Genomic DNA, 25,283 nt, shown 5'->3' on the forward strand with positions numbered 1-25,283 from the left:
GGGACATATCGTTGCTCAACATGCAATTGGCCAGTAACATACGCCGTGCATGGAATGCGCCACGCGGATTCCCGCCTTCAAAGTAATGTTCGGTGGCTATGGCGGGGGACGCCGCCTCTACCTCGTTGAGCCATCGGCTACCTCCCCTACTAGACTTGGACGAGAGAATAAACGTTTCCCGAAACCGTAGCCAAACCGGCTGCATGTGCAATCGCTACAAGATATCGCGTAAGCTCAGGAAGGGTAACGAGTGCCACATTAGGCAAGAGGCTAAGGCGAGAGCGGATAGCGGGCAGCGGGCTTATCTCTCCTAGGCCAAGACCACGTTGACAGTGCATCCGCCCACGGCCCGCTCATGGCCCTGGGTAAGACTCAATCCGGCTGAGTGGGTGCGGAGCCAAATGTTGAGGTATCTCCGCGAGTGGAAATGGGTGGCATTGGGGGCCCTAGACAACCAGCAGCCCCTTGTACAAAGGCAACGACCTTGGAAGGGCGTCCGAAATGGATTCAACCACCTACAATGAGTTGAGGGAACTTGGAAGAGGCGGTCGAGGACTCGGTTGCGATAGCCGGCCAAGAAGCCACTATTCCCGTTCTCAGTCTGAAGTCCGAAGCTCTGCTTGTTTAGGGACGCTGCTTACGCGGGGGGCCATCTCAATCACACGATCAGAAGAAGGGGTCCGAGCGGGTTGTTGTTGATGGATCAACCGCCGCTGAACGAAGATCTCGTTGTTTTCGGAACATTTTCGCACTAATTCGGGCCATCACTTCCGCAGGGAGATCTTTCGGTGAGTCGATTAAGTCAATTACCATTGGGCATACCGTCTGGCAGTCCCTCACGCTATTGTGGTATCCAGAAAAACATTGTGTCATACAACTCGTTGCAAGCGCAGACTTCCGAGCCAAAATTCCGCTAGTAACAAAGGAGAAATAACCAGGGAAAATCAGAACGGGGAACCACTTCGTCCCGTCCTCCCTGTCTTTGAGCTGCCCGCTTCCAGCTCGCGCATGTGAACCAAGCTCGTCTCGTCGTGATAGTCCACAGTGTACTCCTTGGTGTACATGATGCCATTCGGGCTGCTCGAAAGCCCCGAGTCGCGATCGACGGTCCTGACCTTGGCATCGTTGCCCAGCGTCCTGTTCCGGCTGCGGCCGTTGCCACTCGATTGGATGTAGTACTTGGCTGCTGCGGATGTACCGCGCCGTGTGGTGCCCAACAACTTGGGGAAGAAGCCGACGAGGATGACGCGTATTGAAGGCATGCAGGCGCAGATGATGCCCACGTTGATTTCGACAGTGGACCAGGTTGCGACTTCGAATTGATCCCAGGTTGGGTTCTGGGACTTTGCGAATGCGACCAGAGACTGGAGACGCAAAATACTTACGACGGTGACACTGGGAAGCTGTGTTAGAAAACGTCCGAAAAGGGGCAATCGAGGCAGTTTGAGGACTTACAAGGTACCGACGAAGAACATCATGGCCACGCCAATCTTCTTCTTCCAATGCAAGTTCAGACCCTTAATCTGAGATAGAGGCAGAGCGAGCATCCAGATGTCCAACACGATGCTAATGCCAGCATTGGCCCAGGCGATGGCGTTGATATCCAAGCATTGTCCGTTGCGATTTCCGTCCCACTTTGTCCAGTAAAAGCTGATCGGTTGGCATTGGAAGATGGCGACAAAGATGAAGGTAAGGCCAAAGACTGCATTAAACCCGATGGTGCCCCAGATGAGTTTCTTGATACTGCTCTGCGAAAAGATGCGCATGTAGAAGAAGAGGAGCGACATCTTGAGCAGCGTGACCTGGCCGAAATACATTGGTTCCATAATGAAAAACCAATACCCAAAGTCGTTGATCTGAGTGAACGAAACGGTCCAAATATCCTTGCCGAGGCCATTGGCGGCGAACCCGTGGGTGTTGATGACAGTTCCTGGAATACCGGAGCCGAGTGTGATGAGAATAAACCAGTCGTCCATGCCGAGGTCGCCCATCGTCGCAAACACTTTGTGTACTAGGCGAATAATGACGAATACGCCAGACAGGCAGCCCATTGTGATGGAGATGGTGTTGTACATCGGCGTGCGATTTCTCGGGGTCGCGCCGCATGTCGTCTGGGTGATGTTCTTGGTTGCTGCGAGAGGGTGACGGGTTAGACGACAGGTCTTGGGGGAGGGTTCACTCATTGACATCCGAAGGAAGGCAAGGCCACTCACTAAGAGCATTCCTAAGAGTACAGTTCTGTAGAACACAAGCTTCAACTTCGACCTGCAAAGGAGCATTGGTGCAGATACACGTCTGGTTGGTCGGCGCGCATGGCGAGCTGAGGACCGCCGTTACAAGACATGCTTGCTGCCGTATAGTTAGTATTTACAGCACGAGCAATTTCATTGTGTTCAGTGTGTAACCTACTGCGCATCTTGGTAGCGATGCTACAGCTGAAGCAGGATCGCCTTGGGCCGCGGCGCAAGAGAGCACCGCAGCCACGGACAGGAACAGAGAGATGAACCTCATATTGGGATATGTCCAAGTGAGAGCCGAGGAAGAACCTCCCCCTCTTTCAAAAAGGGCCGGGAGAAGAAAACAGGGTCGTCGTACAAGCTAGATATGTATCACCTCGAACATGGCGTGAGCGTCATAATCGAATAGTCGTCGGTCGTGATGGAGGCGTCAAAGGTTTTTCCCACCACGAGGTGAAAGGGGTGGAAAGATGGGCGGACGGGAGGGATTAAGGTTGTCGTGAAACACCTTCTACACCCTCCGTCTTAGTCAACAAGCAGAAGACAGAAGAGGCCACTTTGGGGGAGCTCCTCGGGATGGGTTGCGTGGTTCCTACGTAGCGACATGCCAACGCGGAGATGATGCTCGATGCAGCAAAGGGAGCTTCTTCTGCGGTGCGGCGGTTCCACTTGGGTTCAACGCCACACAAGACCAGTGTGCCGGTAGCGTGCGGTCTAGTTTCGACACACGGTGGTCGCCGTTACACTCCAAGGTGGTATGACGGCTGTTGAACTGTTCTAGCAAACGGCGCGCCCCTTTCTCCATCGTTTCTACGCACTATGCAAGTCTCAGTGGTGGCGGCGGCGGAGACCGGACGACGGCGTGGTTTCTGGTACATCTAACCGAGGGCGACGTTTGGAGGGAACTCGGCCATGAGCTGGAATACCGGACTGGACAAACATACTGCGTAGGACCCTGGTGCCCAGCTCCGGCTATGGGGATAATACCCAGGGCTCATCCAGGATGGCGGCCGTATATGGCAGGCGAGGACTGGCCTGCGCAGAGAGAGAAAGCGAGAAATGTGATACACTGACATGCAGGAGACTCCCCGTCAACGTGGCATGGCAGCGGACCGAGGCCACGACTGGTCTGGAGCGCCGCACATGTCGGGTAGGGGACCGGACTTGCAGTCTTGCAGTGAATAGTGATCGAGGGGTCGACCCACGGAGAGACTTGGATGAGCATGCGGATGGAGGCCCGTCATCTGTGCCACACAAATCCACCCATATCCGTACATGCATATCTTCAGGGAGGGAAAAGAAACCCCAGGAAGGGGGGCCCAGACACAGTCGCCGAACCAAGGCGAGCAAGGGTCGGGGAGCATCGTGAGCGCAAGGATCAACACCCGGGGGGCCCAGCGACAGAAAAATCTCCTCGAACTTCTTGCCCTGGAAGAGGGGCCTGCTCTTGTGCTTTGTGCAGAGGAGAGCCCAGATCACAGATGCGGTGGCAGGGGCCAGCATCCCACCGGGATTGAGATGCCATGCCTGGATACCTCCTCGCGATGCCACTGCGGAACCATGGTAGCGTAGCCCGATCCAAATGAACAAACAATAGAAAGAATTCGAACATTTTTTCTTCTCGGTGGGCAATCGCCGACGGCACAGCAAAAGCTTGTGCGACAATCGGGGGCTGGCCGAGGCTGGCGCGGCAATGCAAAGCTGAGGCGAAGCTGATTGTTCCCGAGGAACGGTAATAGCAACTTGCAAGTTGTGGTGTGTTGGTGCAACCAGCTTTGACACACACAGAAGCAAATCAAGATGCCGAAATAACCAGGAGGAAACGCCCGAAGAAGAGCCAGAGTTTCGGTGTGGCAGGTTCAGTAACCGCATCGAAGGAACCTCTTTTCTTTCTGGAAGACCGCCCCCCGTGCCCCCAAGACGGACACGCAAGGCACGCAACAGGCTCATCACACACACACAGACGAAGGGGGGTGTGTGTCCCTTTTTTTACCCCTTGGGACGTTAGTCCGGGCAGAGATGGCGTCGCAGTTGGCCGGTGCTATCCCTATCCTGGTGGCACATCCGGCACGCTGTGTGTGGAGTAATTAGTTGAAAATGGGGACGGTTAGAGGGTCTGAGCCGGCACGACACGCCATTGGTGGCCAATGTTCGATCAAAGTTGGGACGGAGAAGAGAAAAGTGAGATGTGCTCGATGGGCGATGCGAGTATTTGGTCTAATTGCCGATATTATGACTCGAGAAGAGGCGACACATAGATTTTACCACTTGTTCTCTTGAGTCGGCATCCGTATGTGTATGGGTTGTCCGCGTGGACTGGCTCAGCTCGGGTGAATAAACTCGCTTGATGTCGCTTCACATGCAGGCTGCAGCAGCGGATCGTGGGCAATCTCCATGGCTCATATATTGGCAACCGGCCGAATCCTTCGGCACTCTGCCCTGTACTCGGCCCAATGACCGGATTTTGTCGGATTATTCGCAGACTGGTCCAGGACACCAGGGGAAGGTCAATTCATCCATAGGCGGATCTCGACCTTTCTCTGGAAGGCCAAGGGGGTCTATTGGAAGGGTTTCAATGCTACCTAGCAGAGTAAATATGGCCTGAGAACCCAATACTTTTGTCTCCTGTCTGCCCCAGCTTTGGAGGGTTCGTAAGGGTTCCTCGGTGATAGATTAAATGTTTCTGACCTGTCGTCCGGGGTTCATCGTATCTCGCCGGACGCACCATGAAGGATCGGGGCTTTGTTTGAAAGGGTTTGAACTCTGTGGAGAACGAGTGGAGGCAAAAAGCCTGAAGGTAAGAAGAGCGGCCAAGTTTTGCTTTTCCACCGTGCGTTTTTTTGTCTTCGTCATCTACCCGCAAGTTGTGTGACGGACTTCAGCATTCTGCAGATATTCTGCGTATTGATAACGGCAGCGCGCGTTGGGCACTGACGAAAGGCGTTGAACCGCCGAGGGCAGAAAAAACAAAGAATAAGAGCAGACTAAGAGAGAGCTAACCTCGGGTGAAGTGGCGGTCGCGAGATGAAGAGACGAAAGAGGCGCAAAACTAGCTACTCGTGTTCCCATCTTCTAGTCTTGTTCTAGCGGAAGCCATCGGACACCACCACGGCACCGTCGCATGCGCCGCCGAACCATTGACGGCAATTCAGCAGCCCGTTAACCGTCTCTCCCCGGAGCGCTGCCGGGCGTTGTGGAGTTTCTGACTCTGCTTCAGCCTTCACCTCGCGGATGTTCTTCGGTTCCTGTGGTTCTTGTTTTTTCTTTCTTGTGCCAGGCTTTCAGCTGCGGCCTACCCCCTCGTATGAGACGGCGGACCCAACGATGGGGCTTTTCTGATGCCATGTTCCTTGTCGCAATCACGCCGGGACCGGGGTTCCGGTGGCCGGCCGTCTGTGAGTAATGGGAGAGTACTGGGGAATGAGGTGTTTTGCGGCTTGCTTGCCGCTTGCCAATGCCTTGACAGAGCCCCCCCGACCCTAGGGCAAAGCCACGCGGCGGGTAACCTGGTTTCCGTGTGGTGATATTGGGGGCCGCGAGATTGGTGTCCATGATGAGCCATTAGTTTCCGGCGATTGGGTTGGAATGCGGGAATCATTTCATCTTGTTTAGATTTTAGAACACATCGGAAAATTGTCACTGTGGATGACGAGATTGTGCTAAGATCAAAAGTCTCAATCCAGGCATTTGTATGGTCTCGGACACGGGCCGGAATCCTCTCTTTCAAATCAGAGCCAACAACCAAATGTCATGCGCTTTTCGCATCTATCCTGCAGGCAACCTGCCGGCTCTTAGGGCTTTAGTCTGACTTCGAAAAGCAGAGTCAGCCAATGTGATTCGCTAATGCCCAAGTCCACAGCCCCCTCGAGTTTCGCGGGAAGATCGATGTTGTGCAAGAGGCGACTGGTTCATGCGAGCACGGGCTGACCTTGGCCACTGACCCAATTTTCTGCCCAGTTTAGGCTTACACGTGGATCCCGCTCCACGGTTCTTTTGTCTCTGCCCGCGTGCCCGCGTTGCTTACTGTGGTTTTGTCAGACTTGAGTGGTAGGCTGATGGCGTGTCAGACATTGACGAATGACCCTTGTTTTTTTTCCCCCTCCTGTTTTCATTTTTGAGCCTGTTTGTCTAACATCTAGTCTTGCCTATTGAATCCTGTCAATGAAGGGAGCAGAGACAGGCGTCGGAGCAACACGCAGATCCAAGGGCCCGAAAACCCGGTTCGGCGCTCGGTGTTGACTGATGTACACTACTGGCCCTGCTGCAGGTGTAGTCTGCTAGAAAGCGGCGTAAAATGGCCATGTGGTTTTACGAAACAATCTTGGCTGCAGCATGCAATCTGATTTTCGCAAACATGCATACCTTGATCATGTACTCAGAAAGTTTTCCTGCGTTGTTAGTCCAAAGAAACTCGCATTTTTGGCTGACAATCCCTGGAATGCTTTCCTCTCCCTATTTTTTTTTTCTCCTTCCCATTTAGAACGGCAGAGTTCGCTCCCGAACCAGGATTTGCACAGAGTTCAGACGAACGGAGATGGCTTCCTCTTCTATCCTGCTGCGACACTGGTGGGGGGAAGCATCTAGGTTTTGACAGCTATACTGGCATGTCGGTATTCTCTGCGACAACATGGTCTGTTGCATTTGACACGCCGGCAACTTCGCTCACGTCTTCCGAGTTGCAAGAACATATGACTGACTGCATACTTACTAGTCACATTTTGTTTGGGGAAACATTTCTGTAAGATAGTTTGCAAGCCTCAACTAGCAACGGCTGGTACCGACAGACGCCACAATATCCGTGTGCATCGGATTGATCATTGACTTTTTGCCAATACAGCACTCGAGGCCTAGGTGACATCGCGCTAGAAAAAACGAACAATAGAGTTCAAGAGCTTGGCAAGGGTCACGATCAACAATCAAACCACTGGCTCGGTACGCAAACTTCCTTTTCAGGAAAGGTATCCGCGTTTGCGGTTAAAAACTGACTTCACCCCTTGCAATTGTTGCAATACTGCTGTGCCGCTGCCCGCAACAGCAAACCCAGCAACCCCAGGGGCTGGATTTCAATGTCCGAGTCCGAGTCTTTCCAATTTACCGGAGTTGATCTCGGAGGTGGCTCCGTTGTCCTTCATCCCCATGCATCCATCGTGATAGTCAGAGAAACATTTGCGGTGGATTGGTCCGCTACTCAGAGTGGCCTGTAGCTTCAATGCCACGAGTGCCAGGTTTATCTGGTATTGGGGGCGAGGTTCACTTCTAGTGTTTGCGGAGCTCCTCTGATTACGCCGCTTATAGTATCAATGCCACAAATGCCAAGCTACCAACTGCCGACAAGTTTGTGTTGTCGTATTCGTGCAACTTTCATCCCACAAACTACTTAATATGTGGTGGCGAAGGAAGGAATAGCGGTGGGTGATCACATAATTCCAACTCCAGCTCGCGTTTATTAATAATTCATCCTGGCAATGCCAATCTTGCAGACACGTCATATGGTCACACAAGTAATTTGTTGTTTGCGGCCATATTCCAAATCTATCACTTATACACGAACGAACACAGTGCAACTGGACTGCTATTTCTCAGCTCATAGTCTTAGAACTTTCCGCATCGAAGGGCTTTCAGATGTTGTCACGTCCTCAGTCTTGATGACAGATAAAATCTCCAATAATATGGCAGAAATGAGGTTTGTTCGGAAAGGGGCCAAGAGGGAAGCTAATTCAAAGAAGTTCAAACGCAAAGCTGAGATCAAACGTAATCGAGAGCAATGCTTATTCCACGTGGGTTTTGATGGTACTTCCACTGGCTCCAAATATCAAGATGATCACAGCTCGAAAACTGGTCAAGTACGAAGCCTCCAAGCCACTCCACAAGCTCGTGGAGGTCCTCGGGTTATGTTTCTCTTCTAGATCGAATAGAAATGCAGCAAATTATCCTTACTGCAACTGTTTAATTTGCCGGCAGCGAAGAGAAGCAAGAGCCGTTGATACGCACCAGAGGCCAAGTTTAAGTTAATTGCCGTGCCATGTATGATGCGAGGTAGGATATGGATATGAGTCTTACCAGTTAGCGTTACTCAAAGTACCAAGGTAAACAAAGTGCTGCAATACAACAGCCACTCACATGTGCTATTCCTTTGGATTGAGTCTACAATAGGCCATGTTGCGCTTTACACCATCTAGCGCGCCAATCTGCTGCAAGCTTGAAGCTTGAGAAAGATCCAGTCAAATCTCCACCAACTCGGAATTCTTAAACCCGTGGTTAGCCTCTGCACATATCTAGTGTTAATAGCCAAGATCACATGTTGCGAAGCAAATGCAGACGCCGGTATGTTGTGGTATATAATCCGGACGTAGTCCGGGTCTGGCTTAAGTCCGCGCCGGCCGATTCTCCGTGAGACGCTGGTCGATGCAGGGCCGCTCACATCCAATGTCCTTCGGCTTCAACCTCAAACTCCGGGCGTACAAACTCTAAGACAAAAGCATATAAAATCGTTCGAATTAGGAGTCATACAACATATCTATTGCCAGAGTTCAATCGAAGCGCCTATACAGAACTTGCAATTTCATCACCATGTCTCATCCTCTTGTTGTCCCAGATAGACCTTTAACATGGCTCATCACCGGCTGCTCATCCGGGTTCGGACTAGCTCTCACAAGACTGGCGCAAAAACAAGGGCACACTGTAATCGCCACATCGCGCAACCCCCAAAAGACGCCGGACTTAGTGCGTGAAGTTCAGGATGGAGGAGGACGCTGGCTTCCGCTCGACGTTGACGACTTGAACTCGGGAGACCTCATCACAGACCTCGAGAAAGCTGGTACGTTGATCGATGTGCTAGTCAATAATGCTGGATGGTCCATCCATGGTCCTGCAGAAGGTTTCACGGAAGAAGAGACGAGGGCGCAGATGGATACTGTATTCTTTGGGCCCTACCGGTTGATGAGGGCGATCGCTCCCCTTATGCGAGAGAGAAGCAGCGGTGTTATCGTCAACATCAGCTCTGGGGCTGGGTTGGAGGGGGGAGAGAGTCGATGGGCGTTTATGCGGCTGCGAAAGCTGCGATGGACGGTGAGTGTGATGACCTTTAACCCTCTCGCGCGTCAACGGCTGATGAGATTTCGCATAGGAGTTAGCAAAGTCCTCGCAAAAGAAATGGCTCCGTTTGGTGTCCGCGTCTTGACAGTTGCGCTCGGGTCGTTCGACACGAATATGGGGCCGACGGTTAGGTTAGCGAGTAAGCCTACGCCTTCGGACTACGACGGCACTGCTCTAGATGCAGTTTTTAAGGTCATGGCTGCATCGGCAACAGAGGGCTTTCCTGCCGATGGGGATCATGTAAAGGCAGCCAAGGTGATATATGAAGTCGTCGCCGGCACAGGAGTCGGTGAGGGCAAGGAGGCTGAGAGGTTGCTGCCTTTGGGAAGGGATATGGCGAAGAGAGTTGATGATGTCGTTGGAGGGTGGCAGAGAACCATGGACGTATTCAGAGACGTATGCAACAACGTGTACTTGCAAAAGTAAACGCCGCGTGTAGAGTCACGTCTCATCAAGGCAATTTACAGACCGAATATGAATTCATAGCCGCCCCGATAAATTATTTCAAGACAGGCAAAAGTTCTGGCTGACTATCATCTGTGTCTCAAAGGCTGTTCATGCTGTCGCTACTCTCATGAAGCCATCTCTGCAATGCTCACCTGTTGTCAATCTCTTCCAGGCTGACTGTCTCCCAACCCTTCTCACCACCACCTAGTACGATTCCCACACCTTCACTCATGTCACTCCATCCCATTCTCCGCAGCCCATCCGGCCCATCTTCCGCAAAAGTCACATACAGATCTTGCCATGCGCGCGAGACCTTCTCTTCCAATGGCGTAGAGGGGCCACGAGCCCAATCGTGTGTTCCGAAGATTAAAGGCATGTCCGAGCTGTGGTAGGCTCTAAGCCATGGTCGTGGACTAATATTGGGGAACGAGCTGGCCCCAGCAGGTGCAAAGTCTTTGAGCAAGAAGCGGAACGTCGGGGCATGAGCTGAGCGGGCTCTGTCATCCAGCAGATCGTTAGCAGCTGTACTAAGACTGTCAAGAAGTATTGGGGAGAGTATTTTATACCGTGCCATGGCTACCATTGGTCCCAAGAAGTAGTCTTTCGTAATGGTTTCCGCCCAGAATGAATCAGCCCCGTCGGGATGATACACGGCTACTGAATTCCCTTCGTCGTTCATGGTTCCACAAATCGCCGGCTTGTTGGGGCCAGTTAGCGATGATCAACTCGGAATCAGTGAGCGAGTCCTGCTTACCAGTTTACTGAAGTTTCCTGCCTTGGCTCTGTCTTCATAATCATTGAATAGAGTAAAGTTGTCTACTATAGGCCGGAAGCTCAGAAAAGGCTTCTCCTCAGTGGCCCAGTGGTTATGGATAGCCTCGAGAAGAACTTGCGGAGGCTGTTGTCTCATAAACTTCAGCTCCGCCGCAGCATCACCGCCCGAGAAACCGAGTGCCTTGGCGAGAGCGCTGAAGTGCGTACATTTTGGGTCGCTCACTGGAAGTGGAGGGAGCGCACAACCGGAATGGAGAATGAGGTTTCGCACCAGGGGCTTGTCTGGGTGGAGGAACGCGTGGCAGTCGATGCTGCGGGCGCCTGCTGATTGTCCAAAGTGCGTCATTCGCGATGGGTCGCCGCCGAAGGAGGCGATGTGTTGATGTACCCATTCCAACCCGAGACGCTGGTCTAGGAATCCCAAATTACGTTCATTAGGGTTGAGTCCTGCGGCGTTGGGGAAGCCGAAGACGTTCAGGCGATAACTGGATCCGTGTAAGCGCATAGATCCCCGAGGTGAGATTGGGATGGTCCGAGAGGTTCGGTATACTGACTTGATGCTGACGACAATGTGGCGTTTGCTGTTCTCGATCCAGGGCGTTGGATTCTGATAAGGGATCGTAGAGCCGCCGACGAGAAATGCGCCGCCTGTGATGAAAACTATCACAGGGAGCTTCTTCGTGGACCCCTCCTTGACCGCATTTTTGGGTGCCCAAATGCAAAGAGAGAGACAATCCTCAGAAGTCTCGTCTCGGATCTGATGTTCAGTCACATCCGTATTATAGACCGATGGCCTGCCACCAAGCTGCTGAGGGCAAGAGAAGCCAAACTTTACAGCATCAATGCTGTCGACCGGAGATTTCGGCGTTGGAGGCAACCACCGGCGCGAGCCTATCGGCGGTTCGGCGAAGGGAATGCCGAGGAACTGGGCGACGTTTGGATAGTCTCTGTTGATGAATCCTTTGACGGGGCCAAAGGTTGAGTCGACTGTAATATAGTCGAACCCCAAATTGCTGTCACTAAAGATAGACATGATTGATTGATTCTTGCGTTGCAGATTGCTCCTCCTCGTTGTCTGACGTTTAGGCTGACGAGAAAGGTCCTCTCTAGTGTGCACAGGATGCAAGCTGTCAGCGGGTCAGGCCCCTGGTCCAGGGCATGTTTATGGAACTCCACATAAGGATTCAGGCTCAAGTGTATGAGTACGGAGTATGAAATCCTGAATAGGCAGCCATCTCTACGGTCCTGAATGGTTTGCACATGCCGTAGCGCCAGAACTCTTCTCTTTCGGTTTAATTTTCTTTCCTGAGATTCTCTTTGTATCTGCAATATCCATCAAAGTACTGCCCTTCATCCTTGGGTGTCATAGCGTGTCGATGGCCCTGAATCATGCTTCACTTTAGGCTCAATCAGCACTGTTGTAGCGGACCCATGTGCTGGAGGATGTCGCCCATGGTTCATCCATAGGTACTGCAAAGTCTCCGCATAGCTGTAAGATGGCAACATAGTAAGCATCATCTTGGTTCCTGCATTGTTGCCATTTCACGAAGAACTGATGTCTCTTACTTTCTAGCAAACATAGGAATGCGATATTTGTTCGCATACAATCAAGTTTGACGAGGCGCAAACCTCACGTTATTTGTCTGACGGATCAATTGAGTTGAAGAGGAGCCAGTGATGTTAAACAACTGCCCTATGAGCTTTAGCTCAACAACGCAAACATGGATTGCTTGCATAAGTGAGACTTGCTTATAGTTGAGTCAAGACTCGAGACTGTATTACACAAAGCATCATTAGCAGAGCCGCGACGACTGAAATAAGCGGTGTGAACTGGACCATCGTAGGGCCCGTTCAGTAGGAGGAGAGTTTTAGACGAGAGCCAAAAGTTTACGTTCGCACTATTAGTATTGACGAACACAGGAAGAAGAGGAGACTTGGAATGGATATTCATGACCAGCGCCTTCTGAAGCCGGTGCCTTTTGCAGGGGGCGGCTATTGAGAGGCCGGCTATTTCAAGTTGAAGTTGTGAATGCCGTTTTCTAGTATAAAAACAGAAGGCCCGTACCGAAAACGTTCCAGAGACCAACTCAACAAGCACCTGCAGACGTCTATCAATCCAGCAAATCACCAACACTGTCTTCCCACGAAAATGCAGATTAAGGCCATTGTTCTCTTTCTCACAGCCACGCTGCTTGGCTCTGCGGTAGGATGAACGGCAGTGACTCAATAGACATATTTGCGAATCGCTAACTTTTGATTTAGAGTGCCTTCTGCAGCAAAGATGACTGTTGTTTCAAGGACAACGTGGCTCGCGATAAGCACGTAAGTTCTATACCCCCCTCGCGTGCTTCGTTGTATCTCGTTACTAAGGCTAATTGTGTAGAACGGCGATGCTTTCTACTGCCTGAACGTCATGCACGGAGGACCTTGCAATGCCGACTGCTGTACTCTTGATGGATACGGACGCTCCTGCTAAGTTTCGACTTGGCGATGGAGAGGTCATCAAGGAATGGTGTTGCCGGATTTAGGAGCCGTGGTGCTGAAATTTTCGTCGAAACCAGGCATCGGTGGCAGTAAAAAAGCCTTCAATCTAGAATTTCTGCTTGCTCTCACATTTGGGCAAGAGTGTTGTCTAGGTGTGGAGTAATACCTAAGTTTGGAGTGCATTGAGGTACATGCCCTCTATGCTTGTTTAGTATGCGTCTGATGATTAGACTCTAGCAAATCATGATGACATAAGTTCACGACTCTGTGTCTTGCTGGCAATGAGCATAACTGCGCAGTCTCTAATAATACATCTGTGTGGAAACTTTTGATTAAGTAAATCGTGATTCATAATTTTTTACTCTTAAAATTGGGAAAGTTGAAGCCTTTCCAAGATGACGAGACGAATGGAAAGAATGACTTTCTGTAATAATACCTGAGATCACCGACTCTAAACCCATAGTGGCTCTTGATGGAGATCCGCAACGAGAGTCTGAGAGTGAGTTCCGATGAGGTAGTTGTAGAGATCGAGATTTTGACAGTTTAATACTCATTATTCACCTGTGAAGAGCCTTGCAACTAAGATTAGGTAACCAACATGAACCCTCATGAGGGCATCTTGATGGTACGTCACGATGTGGGTAGCCGTGAGTTTGTGTGATTGGACTGGCGATTGATAGCCAAGATAGCCCTACGAATACGTACCCTGTCACGCCTGTGCAGATAAGATCAATCTGATAAATCCGAGGCTCCGATCGTCCACATCCCGACTGACCTTCCCCATATGAATGCACCTGCAAAAGTGGTTACACTTGCATAAGCGAGAGAGGGTCGCTCCAGCAGTGGTGCGACTGTGCGACAAAGAGTTGAAGAAAGCCGCCGAAGAACGGATGTTGACTCGGTTCATACTTGATCCCCCACTACACGGCACATGCGCGGCTGATTCTTTACATCATTCCATAGCGAAAAGGACTCCGAGGCCATCACCCCACGATCACTATCTTGCCTACCTGACGTACTAGCAAGGACTGACGAAGAGCCCTGCTGGCCCAAGATTGCTTTGCTGAGATCGAGTTTCGCGGTCTTTGAAATTAGAGTGAGGTCGGTGCTGCTGGTTGCGCGAGCTACTTCCAATATTCCCCTCAAACCCCGCAGTCAAAAACGTTGGTCCAGCAAGATGAGTGCATCATACGGCACATTGGTGGTGGGAGTCGACGTTGGAGGTGAGAGACTTTTTAAAGAATCCCAAACCTACAGAGTAACGCACAATTGTACACGTCTTGCGACTAAATATCTTCACAGGCACCAACACCGACAGCGTGCTCTTGGATGTCTCAAAGTCCAGCACGGATGCTGTCGTCGCATCTCACAAAGCGCCAACAACGTCAAACGTAACTCACTCCGTCCAGGCCACCTTGAAAGCTCTGCTGGATAAGTCAACCGCGGACCCCGCCAATATCACCGCACTCGCCATCGGCACGACGCATTTCCTCAATGCCATTATTGAGAGAGACACGTCTCGCGTGGAAAAGATTGCCGTCCTCCGCTTGGCATCTCACAACTTTTCGACGGGCACCCCACCTTTTGCGGACTGGCCCTCGGCATTGAAGCGCATCATCAACGGCCACTCGGCCATCATTCCCGGCGGCTGCAATATTGACGGCACCCTCATCGGCCCCATCGACGAGGAGTCTATCCGCGAGCAGGCGAGGCAGATCAAGTCCAAGGGGCTTGAGAACGTCGCAGTCATCGGCATCGGATGCAGTACCGACAAGGACTACCACCAAGAGGATGAGGTCCGCAAGATCCTGCTCAGTGAGCTGGGCGAAAATGTCAATATTGTTCTCTCCCACAACATTGCCGGACCAGGACTACTCGCCCGCGAAAATGCGACGATCCTCAACGCCTCAATTCTAAACTTTGCGCAGCGCACTATCAGAGCCTTCATCGGCGCCATGCGTCGCATCGGTCTCCAGTGCCCGCTGTACTTGACCTCCAACGCCGGTCACCTTCTGCCCTTCTCGGAAGCCATGCAGGCTCCCATCAGGATCTTCTCCTCAGGCGCGACAAATTCCATCCGAGGTGCTGCGTTTCTCGCAAGGGACTCGATAGACAAATCAGGCAGCATCGTCGTGGACATCGGCGGCACCACGTCCGACGTGGGATACCTGCTGAGCAACGGATACCCCAGATTATCCAAGAGCTACACGGCATTGGCCGGCGTCAAGGTGAATCTGGAGATGCCCTCCGTCGAGAGCATCGGTCTGGGAGGTGGCTCCATTCTCCATAGCGCGGACGACGGTTCCGTAGCTGTTGGACCTGATAGCGTAGGCCACGACCTCATCACCAAGGCCCTGTCCTTCGGAGGCGATGTCGCAACCACCACGGATATCGCAGTCGCATCAGGTGCCAAGATTGGCACCACAGCTGTTTCTCTGACGAGCGACCTTGTCGAAAAGGGCAAGGCACGTATACGTAAGATGCTTGAGGCCGTCATCGACCGCGCCAAGCTATCTCCCGAGCCATGCACCGTCATCCTCGTCGGCGGCGGCTCCATCCTCTGCCCTTCAGAGCTTACGGGCGTTAGCAAGGTCGTGGTTCCCGAGCACGCCGGCGTCGCTAACGCAATCGGCGCATCCATTGCCAAGATTTACGGCTCCGCTGAGACGATTGTCCACGGCTCGGACATCCAGGGCGGTATCGCGGAGGTTAAAGCCCGGGCTATCCAGAACGCAGTCGCCAAGGGCGGTGACGAGAGCTCCGTGACTGTCCTCCATGAAGAGATTGCGGGTGTTCCCTACGTGGAAAACCAGACCTCCATCAAGATCGAGGTCGCGCTGCCGGCAGACCATAAGCGGGTGTACTCGGAGATGGTAAAAACGGCCGCGCCTGATCAGCTGGTTGACGAGGAGATGTTTGAGGAGACCAAGAAGCACGAAGCCGAGGACGCGGAGGATCACCCGGAAGACGAGGTCGTTGATCTCAAGAGCTACAAGCCCAAGGTCGAATCCAATGGCTTGTGGACGCTCTCCGAGACTGATCTCAGGTTCTTGTCCATTGGGTGTTACATCCTGGGCTGCGGCGGCGGCGGTTCTCCGTACGCGCCATACTTGCAGCTGAAGCAGTTGTTGGCCGAGGGCGAATCGATGAAGATTATCCGGATCGAGGACCTCAAGGACGACGAGATGATGCCGCCGGTCGCCAGCGTCGGCACGCCTGCTGTGAGTATCGAGCGGCCGGGCGGTGACGGAGTATGGCACGCCATGCAAGAGATGGAGAAGGAGATGAAGACCAAGTTCGAGAGGCTCATCGCCACGGAGATTGGCGGTGCCAACGGCGTCGCTACGCTCATCTGGGGAAGCTCGCGCTACTACGACATCCCGACCGTGGACGGTGACATGATGGGACGCGCATACCCGCAATTCGAAATGGTCTCGCAATATATCCACGCCAAATCCGTCAACGAGCTCCTCCCCGTAACTCTTTGCAGCGGCACCGGCCACAACGTCGTCATCCCCGCCACCCAGACGGACGAGACCTCGGCCGGCATCACCATTCGCGACGCCTGCGTGGCCATGGGCTCCGCCGCGGGTGCCGCGGGACGTCCGATTCCGGGTAAGCTGATGCGCGAGGTGGGTATCCCCAACACGTACTCGCTCGCGTGGCGTCTGGGACGTGTGGTCGCGCTGGCGCAGCAGGCTGGCACGGTGTCGACTGTTACAAAGGACATTATTGAGGCTGCGGGTGGGCCGGGGACCGCGCGGGTGTTGTTCCAGGGTAAGATTCGGAGCGTGGAGAGTACGTTGACTGCGACGGCACATAGTCTGGGCAAGGTTACTGTTGAGAGGCTTAGTGAGAGTGAGATGGAGACGGAGACGGATCGTATTGGGGAGGGGTTGAAGGAGGTTGTTGTGCCGTTTATGAATGAGAATTTGGGGGTTCTAGGCAAGGGTGAGAGTGGCATCGAAACGGTAAGTCAATCTCTCCCCTTTGTCTTTATCTCATCAAGTCTTGGGAATTTCCATACTGACATTGTCGCGTCTAGGTCCTTGCTACCGTACCCGACCTCATCTTTCTCCTGGACACGTCGACTGGAGAAGCCATCGGCGTCCAGGAGTACCGGTACGGTCTCAAGGTCGCCGTCATGATCATGGCGGGACACCCGCTCTGGGCCACGGAACGGGCGCTCGAGATCGCGGGACCGAAGGTCTTTGGGCTGAAACACGACTACACCCCGACGCTGCGGTACGTGAAGCCAGTCAGCGTGATCGAGGAGTTCCGCAACGGGTGCGGTGGGGAGAATTGCACGAATTGCCAGTATAAGTGGTGATACAGGCATCAGGGAGGGCTAGAGTCGCCTCAGAGGATAGAAACAAAACACAAAAGTAAAATGGCTATGTTTTTTGGATCAAGTGATCAAGACTGTCCCTCAAGATCTGTAATCGGAGCGCTCAAGGTATTGGCGGCCGGTCGGTCCAGTCGAACTCCGTCACGCCGTCAAGATACTCCAGCTCTGAACCTGCGAATATGTCGTTGCCAAGGTTCCCCCAGAAAGCCGTTTCACCATCTAGCACACTTAAAGGCTGCCAACCTTGTTGCTCAGGACTCATGAAGCCAGGTACCTCTGTCGTCACCGTCGCCGAGCCCGGGCCGGCCGCTGTCGTCACAGGAGGATCAACCGGGCTCGAGAGCGCTGGATCGACCACCACAGCCACCGGCTCAGTTCCACAAGCACTCTCACCATCCACCCCAACCGGCAGGATCTCAGGCTGCTGTCCTCCTGCATCATGTCTATGCTGTTCCTTCGTATTCAACGCAATCCGGACCTTGGCCCTAGCCTCCTCCGCAAGCTTATACGAAGCAGACATATCCTCCAGAGCGCCGTCAAGCACAGGCAGCAACGTGTCTTTCATCAACTGCGGCACCCCGCCGCCACCCCTCTGGCGCCTCGTCGTCACCAGGACGGCGTTCGTGGCGACGATGGTGGCGCCGACGAAAATGAGGGGCGCGTTGCCTAGGGTGTGTTGGCTCTTAAAGCGCTGTAGGACGTCGGCTATACCTTGCGCAGAGGACTGGCATATCCTGAGCGACTTGATGATTGGGTTGTTGGAGGCTGTCTCGGGAGTGTCGTCGTCGTTGTCGACCAACTCTGCCGTGGAGGGGATGTGCCGGACGGATGCTAGGAAGGGCAGATTAAGGCAGATGCGGGTGCTGTGATAGAACATGCTGGTGTGTAACGTCAGCTCAATGGTACAACCCTCACACAAGGGAGAAAATAAGCTTGGAGCAGAGCTTACTGCAGAATCGACACGTTGGGCTGTAGTATATCCTTGTTGGTGAACCACTTCTTCCATCGCATGTTGGTGGGCAGCGCCTCGTGCCACGCGACCAACCTGGCGTTGAGCTTATTCAGGGAGACCTCATTCCACCTCCTTGCGGCTGGGTCCTTCATCTTCTTGGGGGCGAAAGTCTGGGATAGCATGTCATGGACTATGCGGGCCAATTCAATTTGCTGATTGAAGAGTAGTGTTAGCTTTGGGCCCGCTGGGCGCATGGTCTTGAGGAAGCCGAGGTCGTGTGAGAAGAGCCAGTTTTCCCAGATTGGGGGGTCGTGTCTGGTGTCTTGTGTCAATGCATGGAACCAAGGTGGGCAGTTTGAAGTCTTTGAATGGGGTCTGGCAATGGGACGTACGGTAGAGGTTCGCTGATGTTGACGTCGGCGTCGTTTTCGTACATGAATGTCGGACGGCCCAAGAATAGGCTGAACATTCTGTAAGAGGCAAGATGTTAGACCGAGCAGCTTGAAATTCATATAGATGTCTCACTTGTCCGTCAGGAAGGATCCCCAATAGATTCGGCGTCGGAACTCATTGTTGAATGGGAATGGATTCGCCTCGTTTGGCTTTCCTTCAGGTCCCCAATGCGTAGGGTCTCTTTGCAAGCCAAGGTCCTGGCCCATTCTGAACGCCATGCCTGGTAATATCTAGATCAGATCACAGTCCCAACAACCTGATAGTTCGTGGAAGACTCTCACCTGTGTACAGCCACGACTTGGACATGTTACTCAAACCGACTTCGTAATACGCAAGACACAACCAGGCCTGCACCGAAGTTGGCCTAGAAACACCCAACTCATCTGTGGTCAAGATAGTCTGCGCCGTGTCCGCGAACTCCTGTGCCCTGGGCCGGATTTCCGGATCCTTGGACATGAGCGCACCCAGGGCGGCACACGCGTAGATCAAGGGCGGCGAACAAAAGTTGCCGTCGACAGGGTTGTCTTCAAATTCTTGGACGAAAGCTTCCCTGTCGATGAACATGAAGAGCGGATACTGCCAGAAAAAGAAGAGGCCGATGCAGAGACGCATAGTCTGGTTGGTTAGATTGGCCTTGTCCTCGTGGAAGGCCGAAGGTTTCGAGGCCGTGGAGGAGCTGGTTGGGTATATTGAGGGGCTGACTTCGTTTTGGAAGATGCTTGTCGGGCCGTGGTAGATCATGGACCCTGGGGGGGGATTAGAATACTGATAGTTGCCAAGAGGCGATGGAGACCCCAGCACTGAGGAGAACGAAAAGGAAAGGGACAAGGAAATACCATCAGTCATCTCCTGAAACGAAGCCTTGGTCATGGCCTCGCTCAGCGCAATTTCATCCGCCAACGGTAGGCCGGAAAAGGAGGGCACATAGTCCTGAACCTCGAGGTCGTCGAGGATCTGGTTGCGCTCGTCGCCGTCGGCGGCCTTGAGGTTGCCAAGTAGGCTCTCGAGCGAGGCGATGCGGGACTCGAGGGCCGCGACATACTCGCGAGACACGGGCGGCCGCTTGAAGTCGCTCTCGCGGAACTCACATTTGGCGGTCGCTGTGGAACAATTTGTGCACGGAAAGGTGCGGGAGCAGCGGATCTATTTGCGTTTTCGTGGATCAGTACGGTCTCGGCGCGGGAAACGGCACGGGTAGCGGGGCAGAAGACTCGGTCGGACGAGTAATCTCGAACAGACACGGAGCCAGCGCGGGCGCCAGGTACCCGGGCGAAAGCCGGGAGTCGGGGGAAAGTAGACCGGGGAAGGGCGGACTCGGGGAGGGAAAGGGGGGAACAAACACGGAGAGCAAAAGTACCTTTCTCTGTTGGCACCGCTTGCACCTTGCATGCTCGTTTAGCCGATGGTGGTCTTACATCATAACTTTCTTTTTCCCTCCCAAAGTCTCGGATGACTTACGATATTCGTTTCTGGTTCTTCTCCATCTTCGCATTCCTTGGCGGAGAAGTTGCACCAACCTCTCTCTCTGCTCTTCAACGCGATCGGGAAAAAACAGCGTCAATGGCGCGCTTTGAATGGGATCGACCATGTCCATTTGCGGGACAACTAACGGCTTAGTCACATGACACAGAGTTCAGACCGTTGTAAACCCCTGGCTTTCTTCAGCGCTTTCTACTGAAGAAAGACAGGGTGCAGTATGTCTGGCAGGGCCTTGTCAAGACTTCAATGGGTGCTAGTAGCTCGTACTTAGGCAGACATTTGGAATTCACCATTTACGAGGTGAAATGGGTAGTCTCTGATTAGTCGGATAAGATTTATCGCCAGTTTCTTTCTATAGATAGAATCAATCAAATCCTTCAAGATCCTGGCGGGGTCATCGCACTCAATGATGACTGGGGTTTCTTCCGTGGAAATGAGCATCACCGGGGCAACAAGATCCGTTGGCGATCGGAGCCGAAGTTCTGCTGGCTCCGAACTCCCGGAACGCTTTGAAATGGAAAGGTTTGGTCCAAACTTGGTCAACCAATGTAAGCCCGGAGACTTTAACTCAACGGCTCACCCGTTGTTGCCTACAAGAGTCTCCGAGAGTCTGTTGCATTGGCCGCTAGTCCCAGGCAAGGGGCGAATATTTTGGCAAGTGGCTGTTCGCGAGCGGTAACAAGCCATGCGCTTCTAATATCTTGGAGCAAACTGAACCAGTAATCGTTACTGTCAAGCCAAACAGCATGATATTCCCGTTTAATATTTTGAAATTCCAGGATTCAATGTGTCTCGGCAGCGTCCAAGGCAGGGGAAAGAGTTCCTGAAAGGTCCCTAGCTGGAGCTTTGGTCATGCGAGGTCGCGTTGAGTTGTGTCCGTAACACTTCTAGCTTTACGTCTTGACGCGTCTATGCTGGAACCTTGGGTAGACTCTACTAGATTCTTCTAATCTTCCAAAAGACTTGCCGCCAAGACGTATTGATCTTCACAGGCCGATCGCGGAGGAACTGCGTCGATTCTTGACAGCACAAATCAACTCCCCACCCGTACAGTCGCAACGCCGAGGGCCCGGCCGAGGAGCGTCGGAAATCAGGACGGTTCAACCCCGCATACCACCCCGCCATCAAGCCCGTATCTAAGCTATCAGTGCTATCACGAGGATGATGCAACCAATACACATCTTCTCGCGATCTTGGCCACGTATTGCATGCGCTGTTCGCCGGAATAACTCTTAGACTGAGGGGTTAGGTATACTAAAGTTGCTCATTGTTACACAGCGCCGTACAGAATACAGAGCTTCCCGTCTCTCTAGCGTTGTGTTACCTACCTCACTGCAAGGGCCAATAGTTCAACTCTCACAACCGCTCAGCATGACGACTTCAACACACGTCGTCTTCCAGAACGGAAAGATCTTTAGGTCAAACAAAGCACCTGCAGGTCAACGTTCTGAAGCCAACTTTGCAGAAACGCTGGTGATTAAGGATGGCATCATCACTTTTGTCGGTGACGCCTCCGCATCTGAGGTGAAGTCCGCAATCGACGCCGGCGCAGAGGTCCGCGATGTAGGCGGCCACACTCTCCTCCCCGGCCTCGTTGACGGACACATCCACTTGACGCAACTCGGTCAGGCGCTTCTCAAGCTGAGCCTCGCCCACTGCAAGACTCTCGAGGACATCCGAACCACAATCAGAGACCACGCCGCCGCCCACCCGGAAGCCGAACGCATCTTTTGTAGCGGATGGATGCACTTCATGACACCCGAGGGGCCCCTCGCCTCCCTCCTCGATGACCTCGACCCCCGACCCATCCTCATCACCGCAAAGGACCTGCACTCGACGTGGTGTAACACCGCCGCCCTCAAGGATCTGGACCTCGAGAACGAGCCCGACCCGCCGGGCGGCGAGATCGTGCGCGACCCGAAGACGGGCAAGCCTAGCGGCCTGCTCTCCGAAGCGGCGAGCATGAAGTTCATCCCCCTCTACATGGCCCGCACCTCGACCCTCCAGGATCGCATCGCTGCTATTGAGACAGCCATAAACGACTACACCGCCGCAGGCTTCACCGGCCTCATCGACATGGCCATGGAAGAGGACGGCTGGACGGCGCTGCAGGAGTACCGCAAGCAGGAAAAGGCAGCAGGACGCCCATTCCCTATCCGTTTCGCGGCCTACTGGATGATCCTCCCCAAGGACGACGACGCCGAGAACATCAAGCAGGTCGAGCGCGCCGCCGAGCTGGCGCGCGAGTTCAACCTCGAGACGGATCCGGACTGCCGTCTCGTCGGCATCAAGCTCGTCTGCGACGGCATCATTGACGGCTGCACGGCGAGTTTGAAGGAGCCATACAGCCACAACGGCGACAACTGCGACCCCGTCTGGTCACAGCGGTACATGGCGCCCGTGGTGCAAGCAGCCACCAAACACGGCCTGCAGGTCGCCCTCCACGCTATCGGCGACCGTACCGTCGCGGACGCGATCGACGTGTTGGAGGCGCACGTTGGACCGGAACACCGCCCGCGCATCGAGCACCTTGAAGTCACGACCGCAGAGGACGCAAAGCGCCTAGGAAAACTTGGCATCACGGCCTCCGTGCAGCCCGTCCACTCGGACCCGGCGATCCTCCGCGCCTGGCCGTCGCTGATCGGGGAGCACCGGTGCGGGCGGGCGTTTGCGTACAGCGATTTCGCGGACGGGGGCGCGCACGTGGCGATTGGGTCGGATGCGCCGACGGCGCCTCACCATGTGATTGATAACTTGTACATTGCCACGACGCGGCGGTCTGCGCGGGAGCCGGAACTGGAGACGGTCGTGAACCCGCAGTTTGCACTGTCGTTGTGTGATGTGTTGGCGGGCGCGACGGAGGGGGCGGCGAGGAGTTGTTTCTTGGAGGATCGGGTTGGTTCACTGGAGGTTGGGAAGAAGGCTGATTTGACTATTTTTGATCTTGATTGGGATCCGAGCAAGGCGTTGCAGGCGAAGACCTTGGAGACTTGGTTTGAGGGGAAGCAAGTGTTTTCTGGCAGGAAGTAATAGCTTCTATGATGACATAGATCCTGTACAATCTAGACATTGTTCATAGTTTGAGTATCACAACGAGACATACCGTAGAGATAGATGGCAAATGACAATGACTTCAAGAATGGCTCTCGTATCCAACGCTCTTTCGTGGACTGTTTCCTGGATGACGAGATACAAGAGCAGAATCGAATAGGACTTGACAAATCTGAATATGCACAATGACCACAGCCTCTCCTCTACCTCCCGCGATATATCTGTTCTAAGCCAATATACCTGCCACGACGATACCCATCAAAGTAGCCAGAGACACGCTGTACGAAAAGGATGTCGCGATACTCTTTGGCTGATTCCCAGGACTTCTCCCAGCATCAGGCATGGACTGGTGGAAGGCCTCGTACGTCCTCTCCATGTCATGCTGAAGTTGCCGAATAGAAGATTTCCCGCGGTAAGCGTCCCAATTGTGGTCAAGAATAGCTGCCACAGTGAGGTTAGTATTCATCAAGATCGCTTTGGAGAAGACAGTAGACTCACCCCAAGGCTCATCCTTATCCTGTACACCTTCACGCGTGTAGTAACTTCCACCCATGACCCAAACCATCCAGCTTATCTGCCTATCAACCATAAAATCCATCAGACACCTCCGGAACTTTTCCTTGAACGCGCCGCTCTCATCGGTCTGGTCATGACCCCACTCCGTCATGACCAACGGCGCCCGATTACTCGTCCCATTCGTCGTAGTCCCGTTGGTCAAGGTCCCGTTTGTCGTTTCGTTGCTCCCAATGGTCATGACATCGGACCCAAACGCCGTCAAAATATCCCGGTAACTCGTACACGCATCATCGACAAGCCCTTGGTCATACTGGTGCTGCTCAAACACAAACTTGTTCTTGAAGGAGAACTCGGCAATGGAGAAGTTGAACCCGGGCTCGCTAGCAAACTTCCCTTGCACGGGTGCTGAAATGTCAAAGTCAAAGATGCGCCCGCCAAAGAAGATGAGAACGTCTGGGTTGGCGGCGTGGATTGCGTTCGCTCCTTGCACCATGCGGATTTTCCAAGTCGTCCAGGTCGTGTTCTCCAGGCTCTGGGGAGGGGTTGCGGAAAAGGGGTCGCGGAGTTCGTTGCGGAGACCCATGCTAATGAAGGTTGTCCAATTCGAAGCTTTGCCCTGCGCAAAGATTAGCCAATGGACGTTTGAGCTGAATGAGGTACGGAAGTTAGTTAACACTTACATGCTCTGCCATGTAGGATAATCCGCGAACCCAGTTGGACGTGTTGAAGTTCGTGTCTCCGAACCACCCGTTTCCATCATATGGCGTACAACACCAACCAGCCTTGGAAACATGATTATCAAGATGCACGTAAATCTTCTGTCTTCCCAGCTCCGCCGCAACAGCATCCCACACATCAAGTCTCTTCGAACTCTCGTTAAAAGACGGGTTATTCTTGAGAATCTGCTTCAAGACCGCCGTACCATTCTCCGGGCCCAGCGCATTCTGCAGCGTCGTCTTAAGATTCACGTCGCCGCCCCGGTCGACGATGTCGTCCACCATTTCGGTGGCGAACGTCAGCCGGACGGAATTGAAGCCCGTCTCGGCGATGCGCTCGACGATGTGGGCGACGGATTGGTATTGTAGTCCCTCGGGCAGCATGGTCCGCTCATGGCCTGCCCAGTTCACGCCCACGAGAGCGACTGTTGCGTTGCGGGCATCGACGATATCGCGGTCGCGGACGGAGAGCGGGAGAGGTTGGAGCTCGCGGCGAGTGAGCTCGGCGTAGGTGGTGAGTGAGGTTGCTAGGGCTACTAGCAGCGCCGATAGACTTGAGAGTCGACGCATTGTATGTGATTTGTTTGTGTTGTTATTCGTTCGTCTTCTTCATGAAGTTATTTGATTCTTTCTTGAATCGAGCGTTGAAATCGTCTTGTTCTAAGAAGCCGCTTTCGGTATAGAAGTTCTCGAAAGTGACAAAGGAACTTCTGAGACAAGAATGAAGTAAT

At 53.3% G+C, this 25,283-nt stretch overlaps 6 protein-coding genes across 6 annotated transcripts; 2 read left to right on the forward strand and 4 right to left on the reverse strand.

The window, feature by feature from the left end:
* Positions 1 to 944: 944 nt before the first annotated feature.
* On the reverse strand, positions 945 to 2,051 carry N0V96_000712 (uncharacterized protein; the record flags this gene model as incomplete). The annotated part of the gene is made up of 2 exons (XM_065756012.1): positions 945 to 1,395; positions 1,456 to 2,051. 2 exons carry the CDS (start codon positions 2,049 to 2,051, stop codon positions 945 to 947), a joined length of 1,047 nt encoding a protein of 348 aa, XP_065615252.1.
* An 8,141-nt stretch (positions 2,052 to 10,192) lies between these two features.
* On the reverse strand, positions 10,193 to 11,586 carry N0V96_000713 (uncharacterized protein; the record flags this gene model as incomplete). Its single annotated transcript, XM_065756013.1, has 3 exons — positions 10,193 to 10,276; positions 10,534 to 11,038; positions 11,108 to 11,586. 3 exons carry the CDS (start codon positions 11,584 to 11,586, stop codon positions 10,193 to 10,195), a joined length of 1,068 nt encoding a protein of 355 aa, XP_065615253.1.
* A 2,628-nt stretch (positions 11,587 to 14,214) lies between these two features.
* On the forward strand, positions 14,215 to 17,367 carry N0V96_000714 (uncharacterized protein; the record flags this gene model as incomplete). Its single annotated transcript, XM_053193304.2, has 3 exons — positions 14,215 to 14,260; positions 14,340 to 17,008; positions 17,083 to 17,367. 3 exons carry the CDS (start codon positions 14,215 to 14,217, stop codon positions 17,365 to 17,367), a joined length of 3,000 nt encoding a protein of 999 aa, XP_053049422.2.
* Positions 17,368 to 17,488: 121 nt separating this feature from the next.
* Positions 17,489 to 20,282, reverse strand: N0V96_000715 (uncharacterized protein; the record flags this gene model as incomplete). Its single annotated transcript, XM_065756014.1, has 7 exons — positions 17,489 to 18,263; positions 18,335 to 18,652; positions 18,730 to 18,807; positions 18,863 to 19,010; positions 19,072 to 19,536; positions 19,627 to 19,890; positions 20,249 to 20,282. The coding sequence occupies 7 exons, from the start codon at positions 20,280 to 20,282 to the stop codon at positions 17,489 to 17,491; spliced, it is 2,082 nt and encodes a 693-aa protein (XP_065615254.1).
* Positions 20,283 to 21,640: 1,358 nt separating this feature from the next.
* Positions 21,641 to 23,299, forward strand: N0V96_000716 (uncharacterized protein; the record flags this gene model as incomplete). Its single annotated transcript, XM_053193302.2, has 1 exon — positions 21,641 to 23,299. The coding sequence occupies one exon, from the start codon at positions 21,641 to 21,643 to the stop codon at positions 23,297 to 23,299; it is 1,659 nt and encodes a 552-aa protein (XP_053049420.2).
* A 247-nt stretch (positions 23,300 to 23,546) lies between these two features.
* On the reverse strand, positions 23,547 to 25,122 carry N0V96_000717 (uncharacterized protein; the record flags this gene model as incomplete). The annotated part of the gene is made up of 3 exons (XM_053193301.2): positions 23,547 to 23,761; positions 23,819 to 24,452; positions 24,517 to 25,122. 3 exons carry the CDS (start codon positions 25,120 to 25,122, stop codon positions 23,547 to 23,549), a joined length of 1,455 nt encoding a protein of 484 aa, XP_053049419.2.
* Positions 25,123 to 25,283: the final 161 nt, after the last annotated feature.

Source organism: Colletotrichum fioriniae (assembly GCF_027942845.1).
Source record: "Colletotrichum fioriniae strain IMI 355084 chromosome Unknown scaffold_1, whole genome shotgun sequence".
NCBI lineage: Eukaryota > Fungi > Ascomycota > Sordariomycetes > Glomerellales > Glomerellaceae > Colletotrichum > Colletotrichum fioriniae.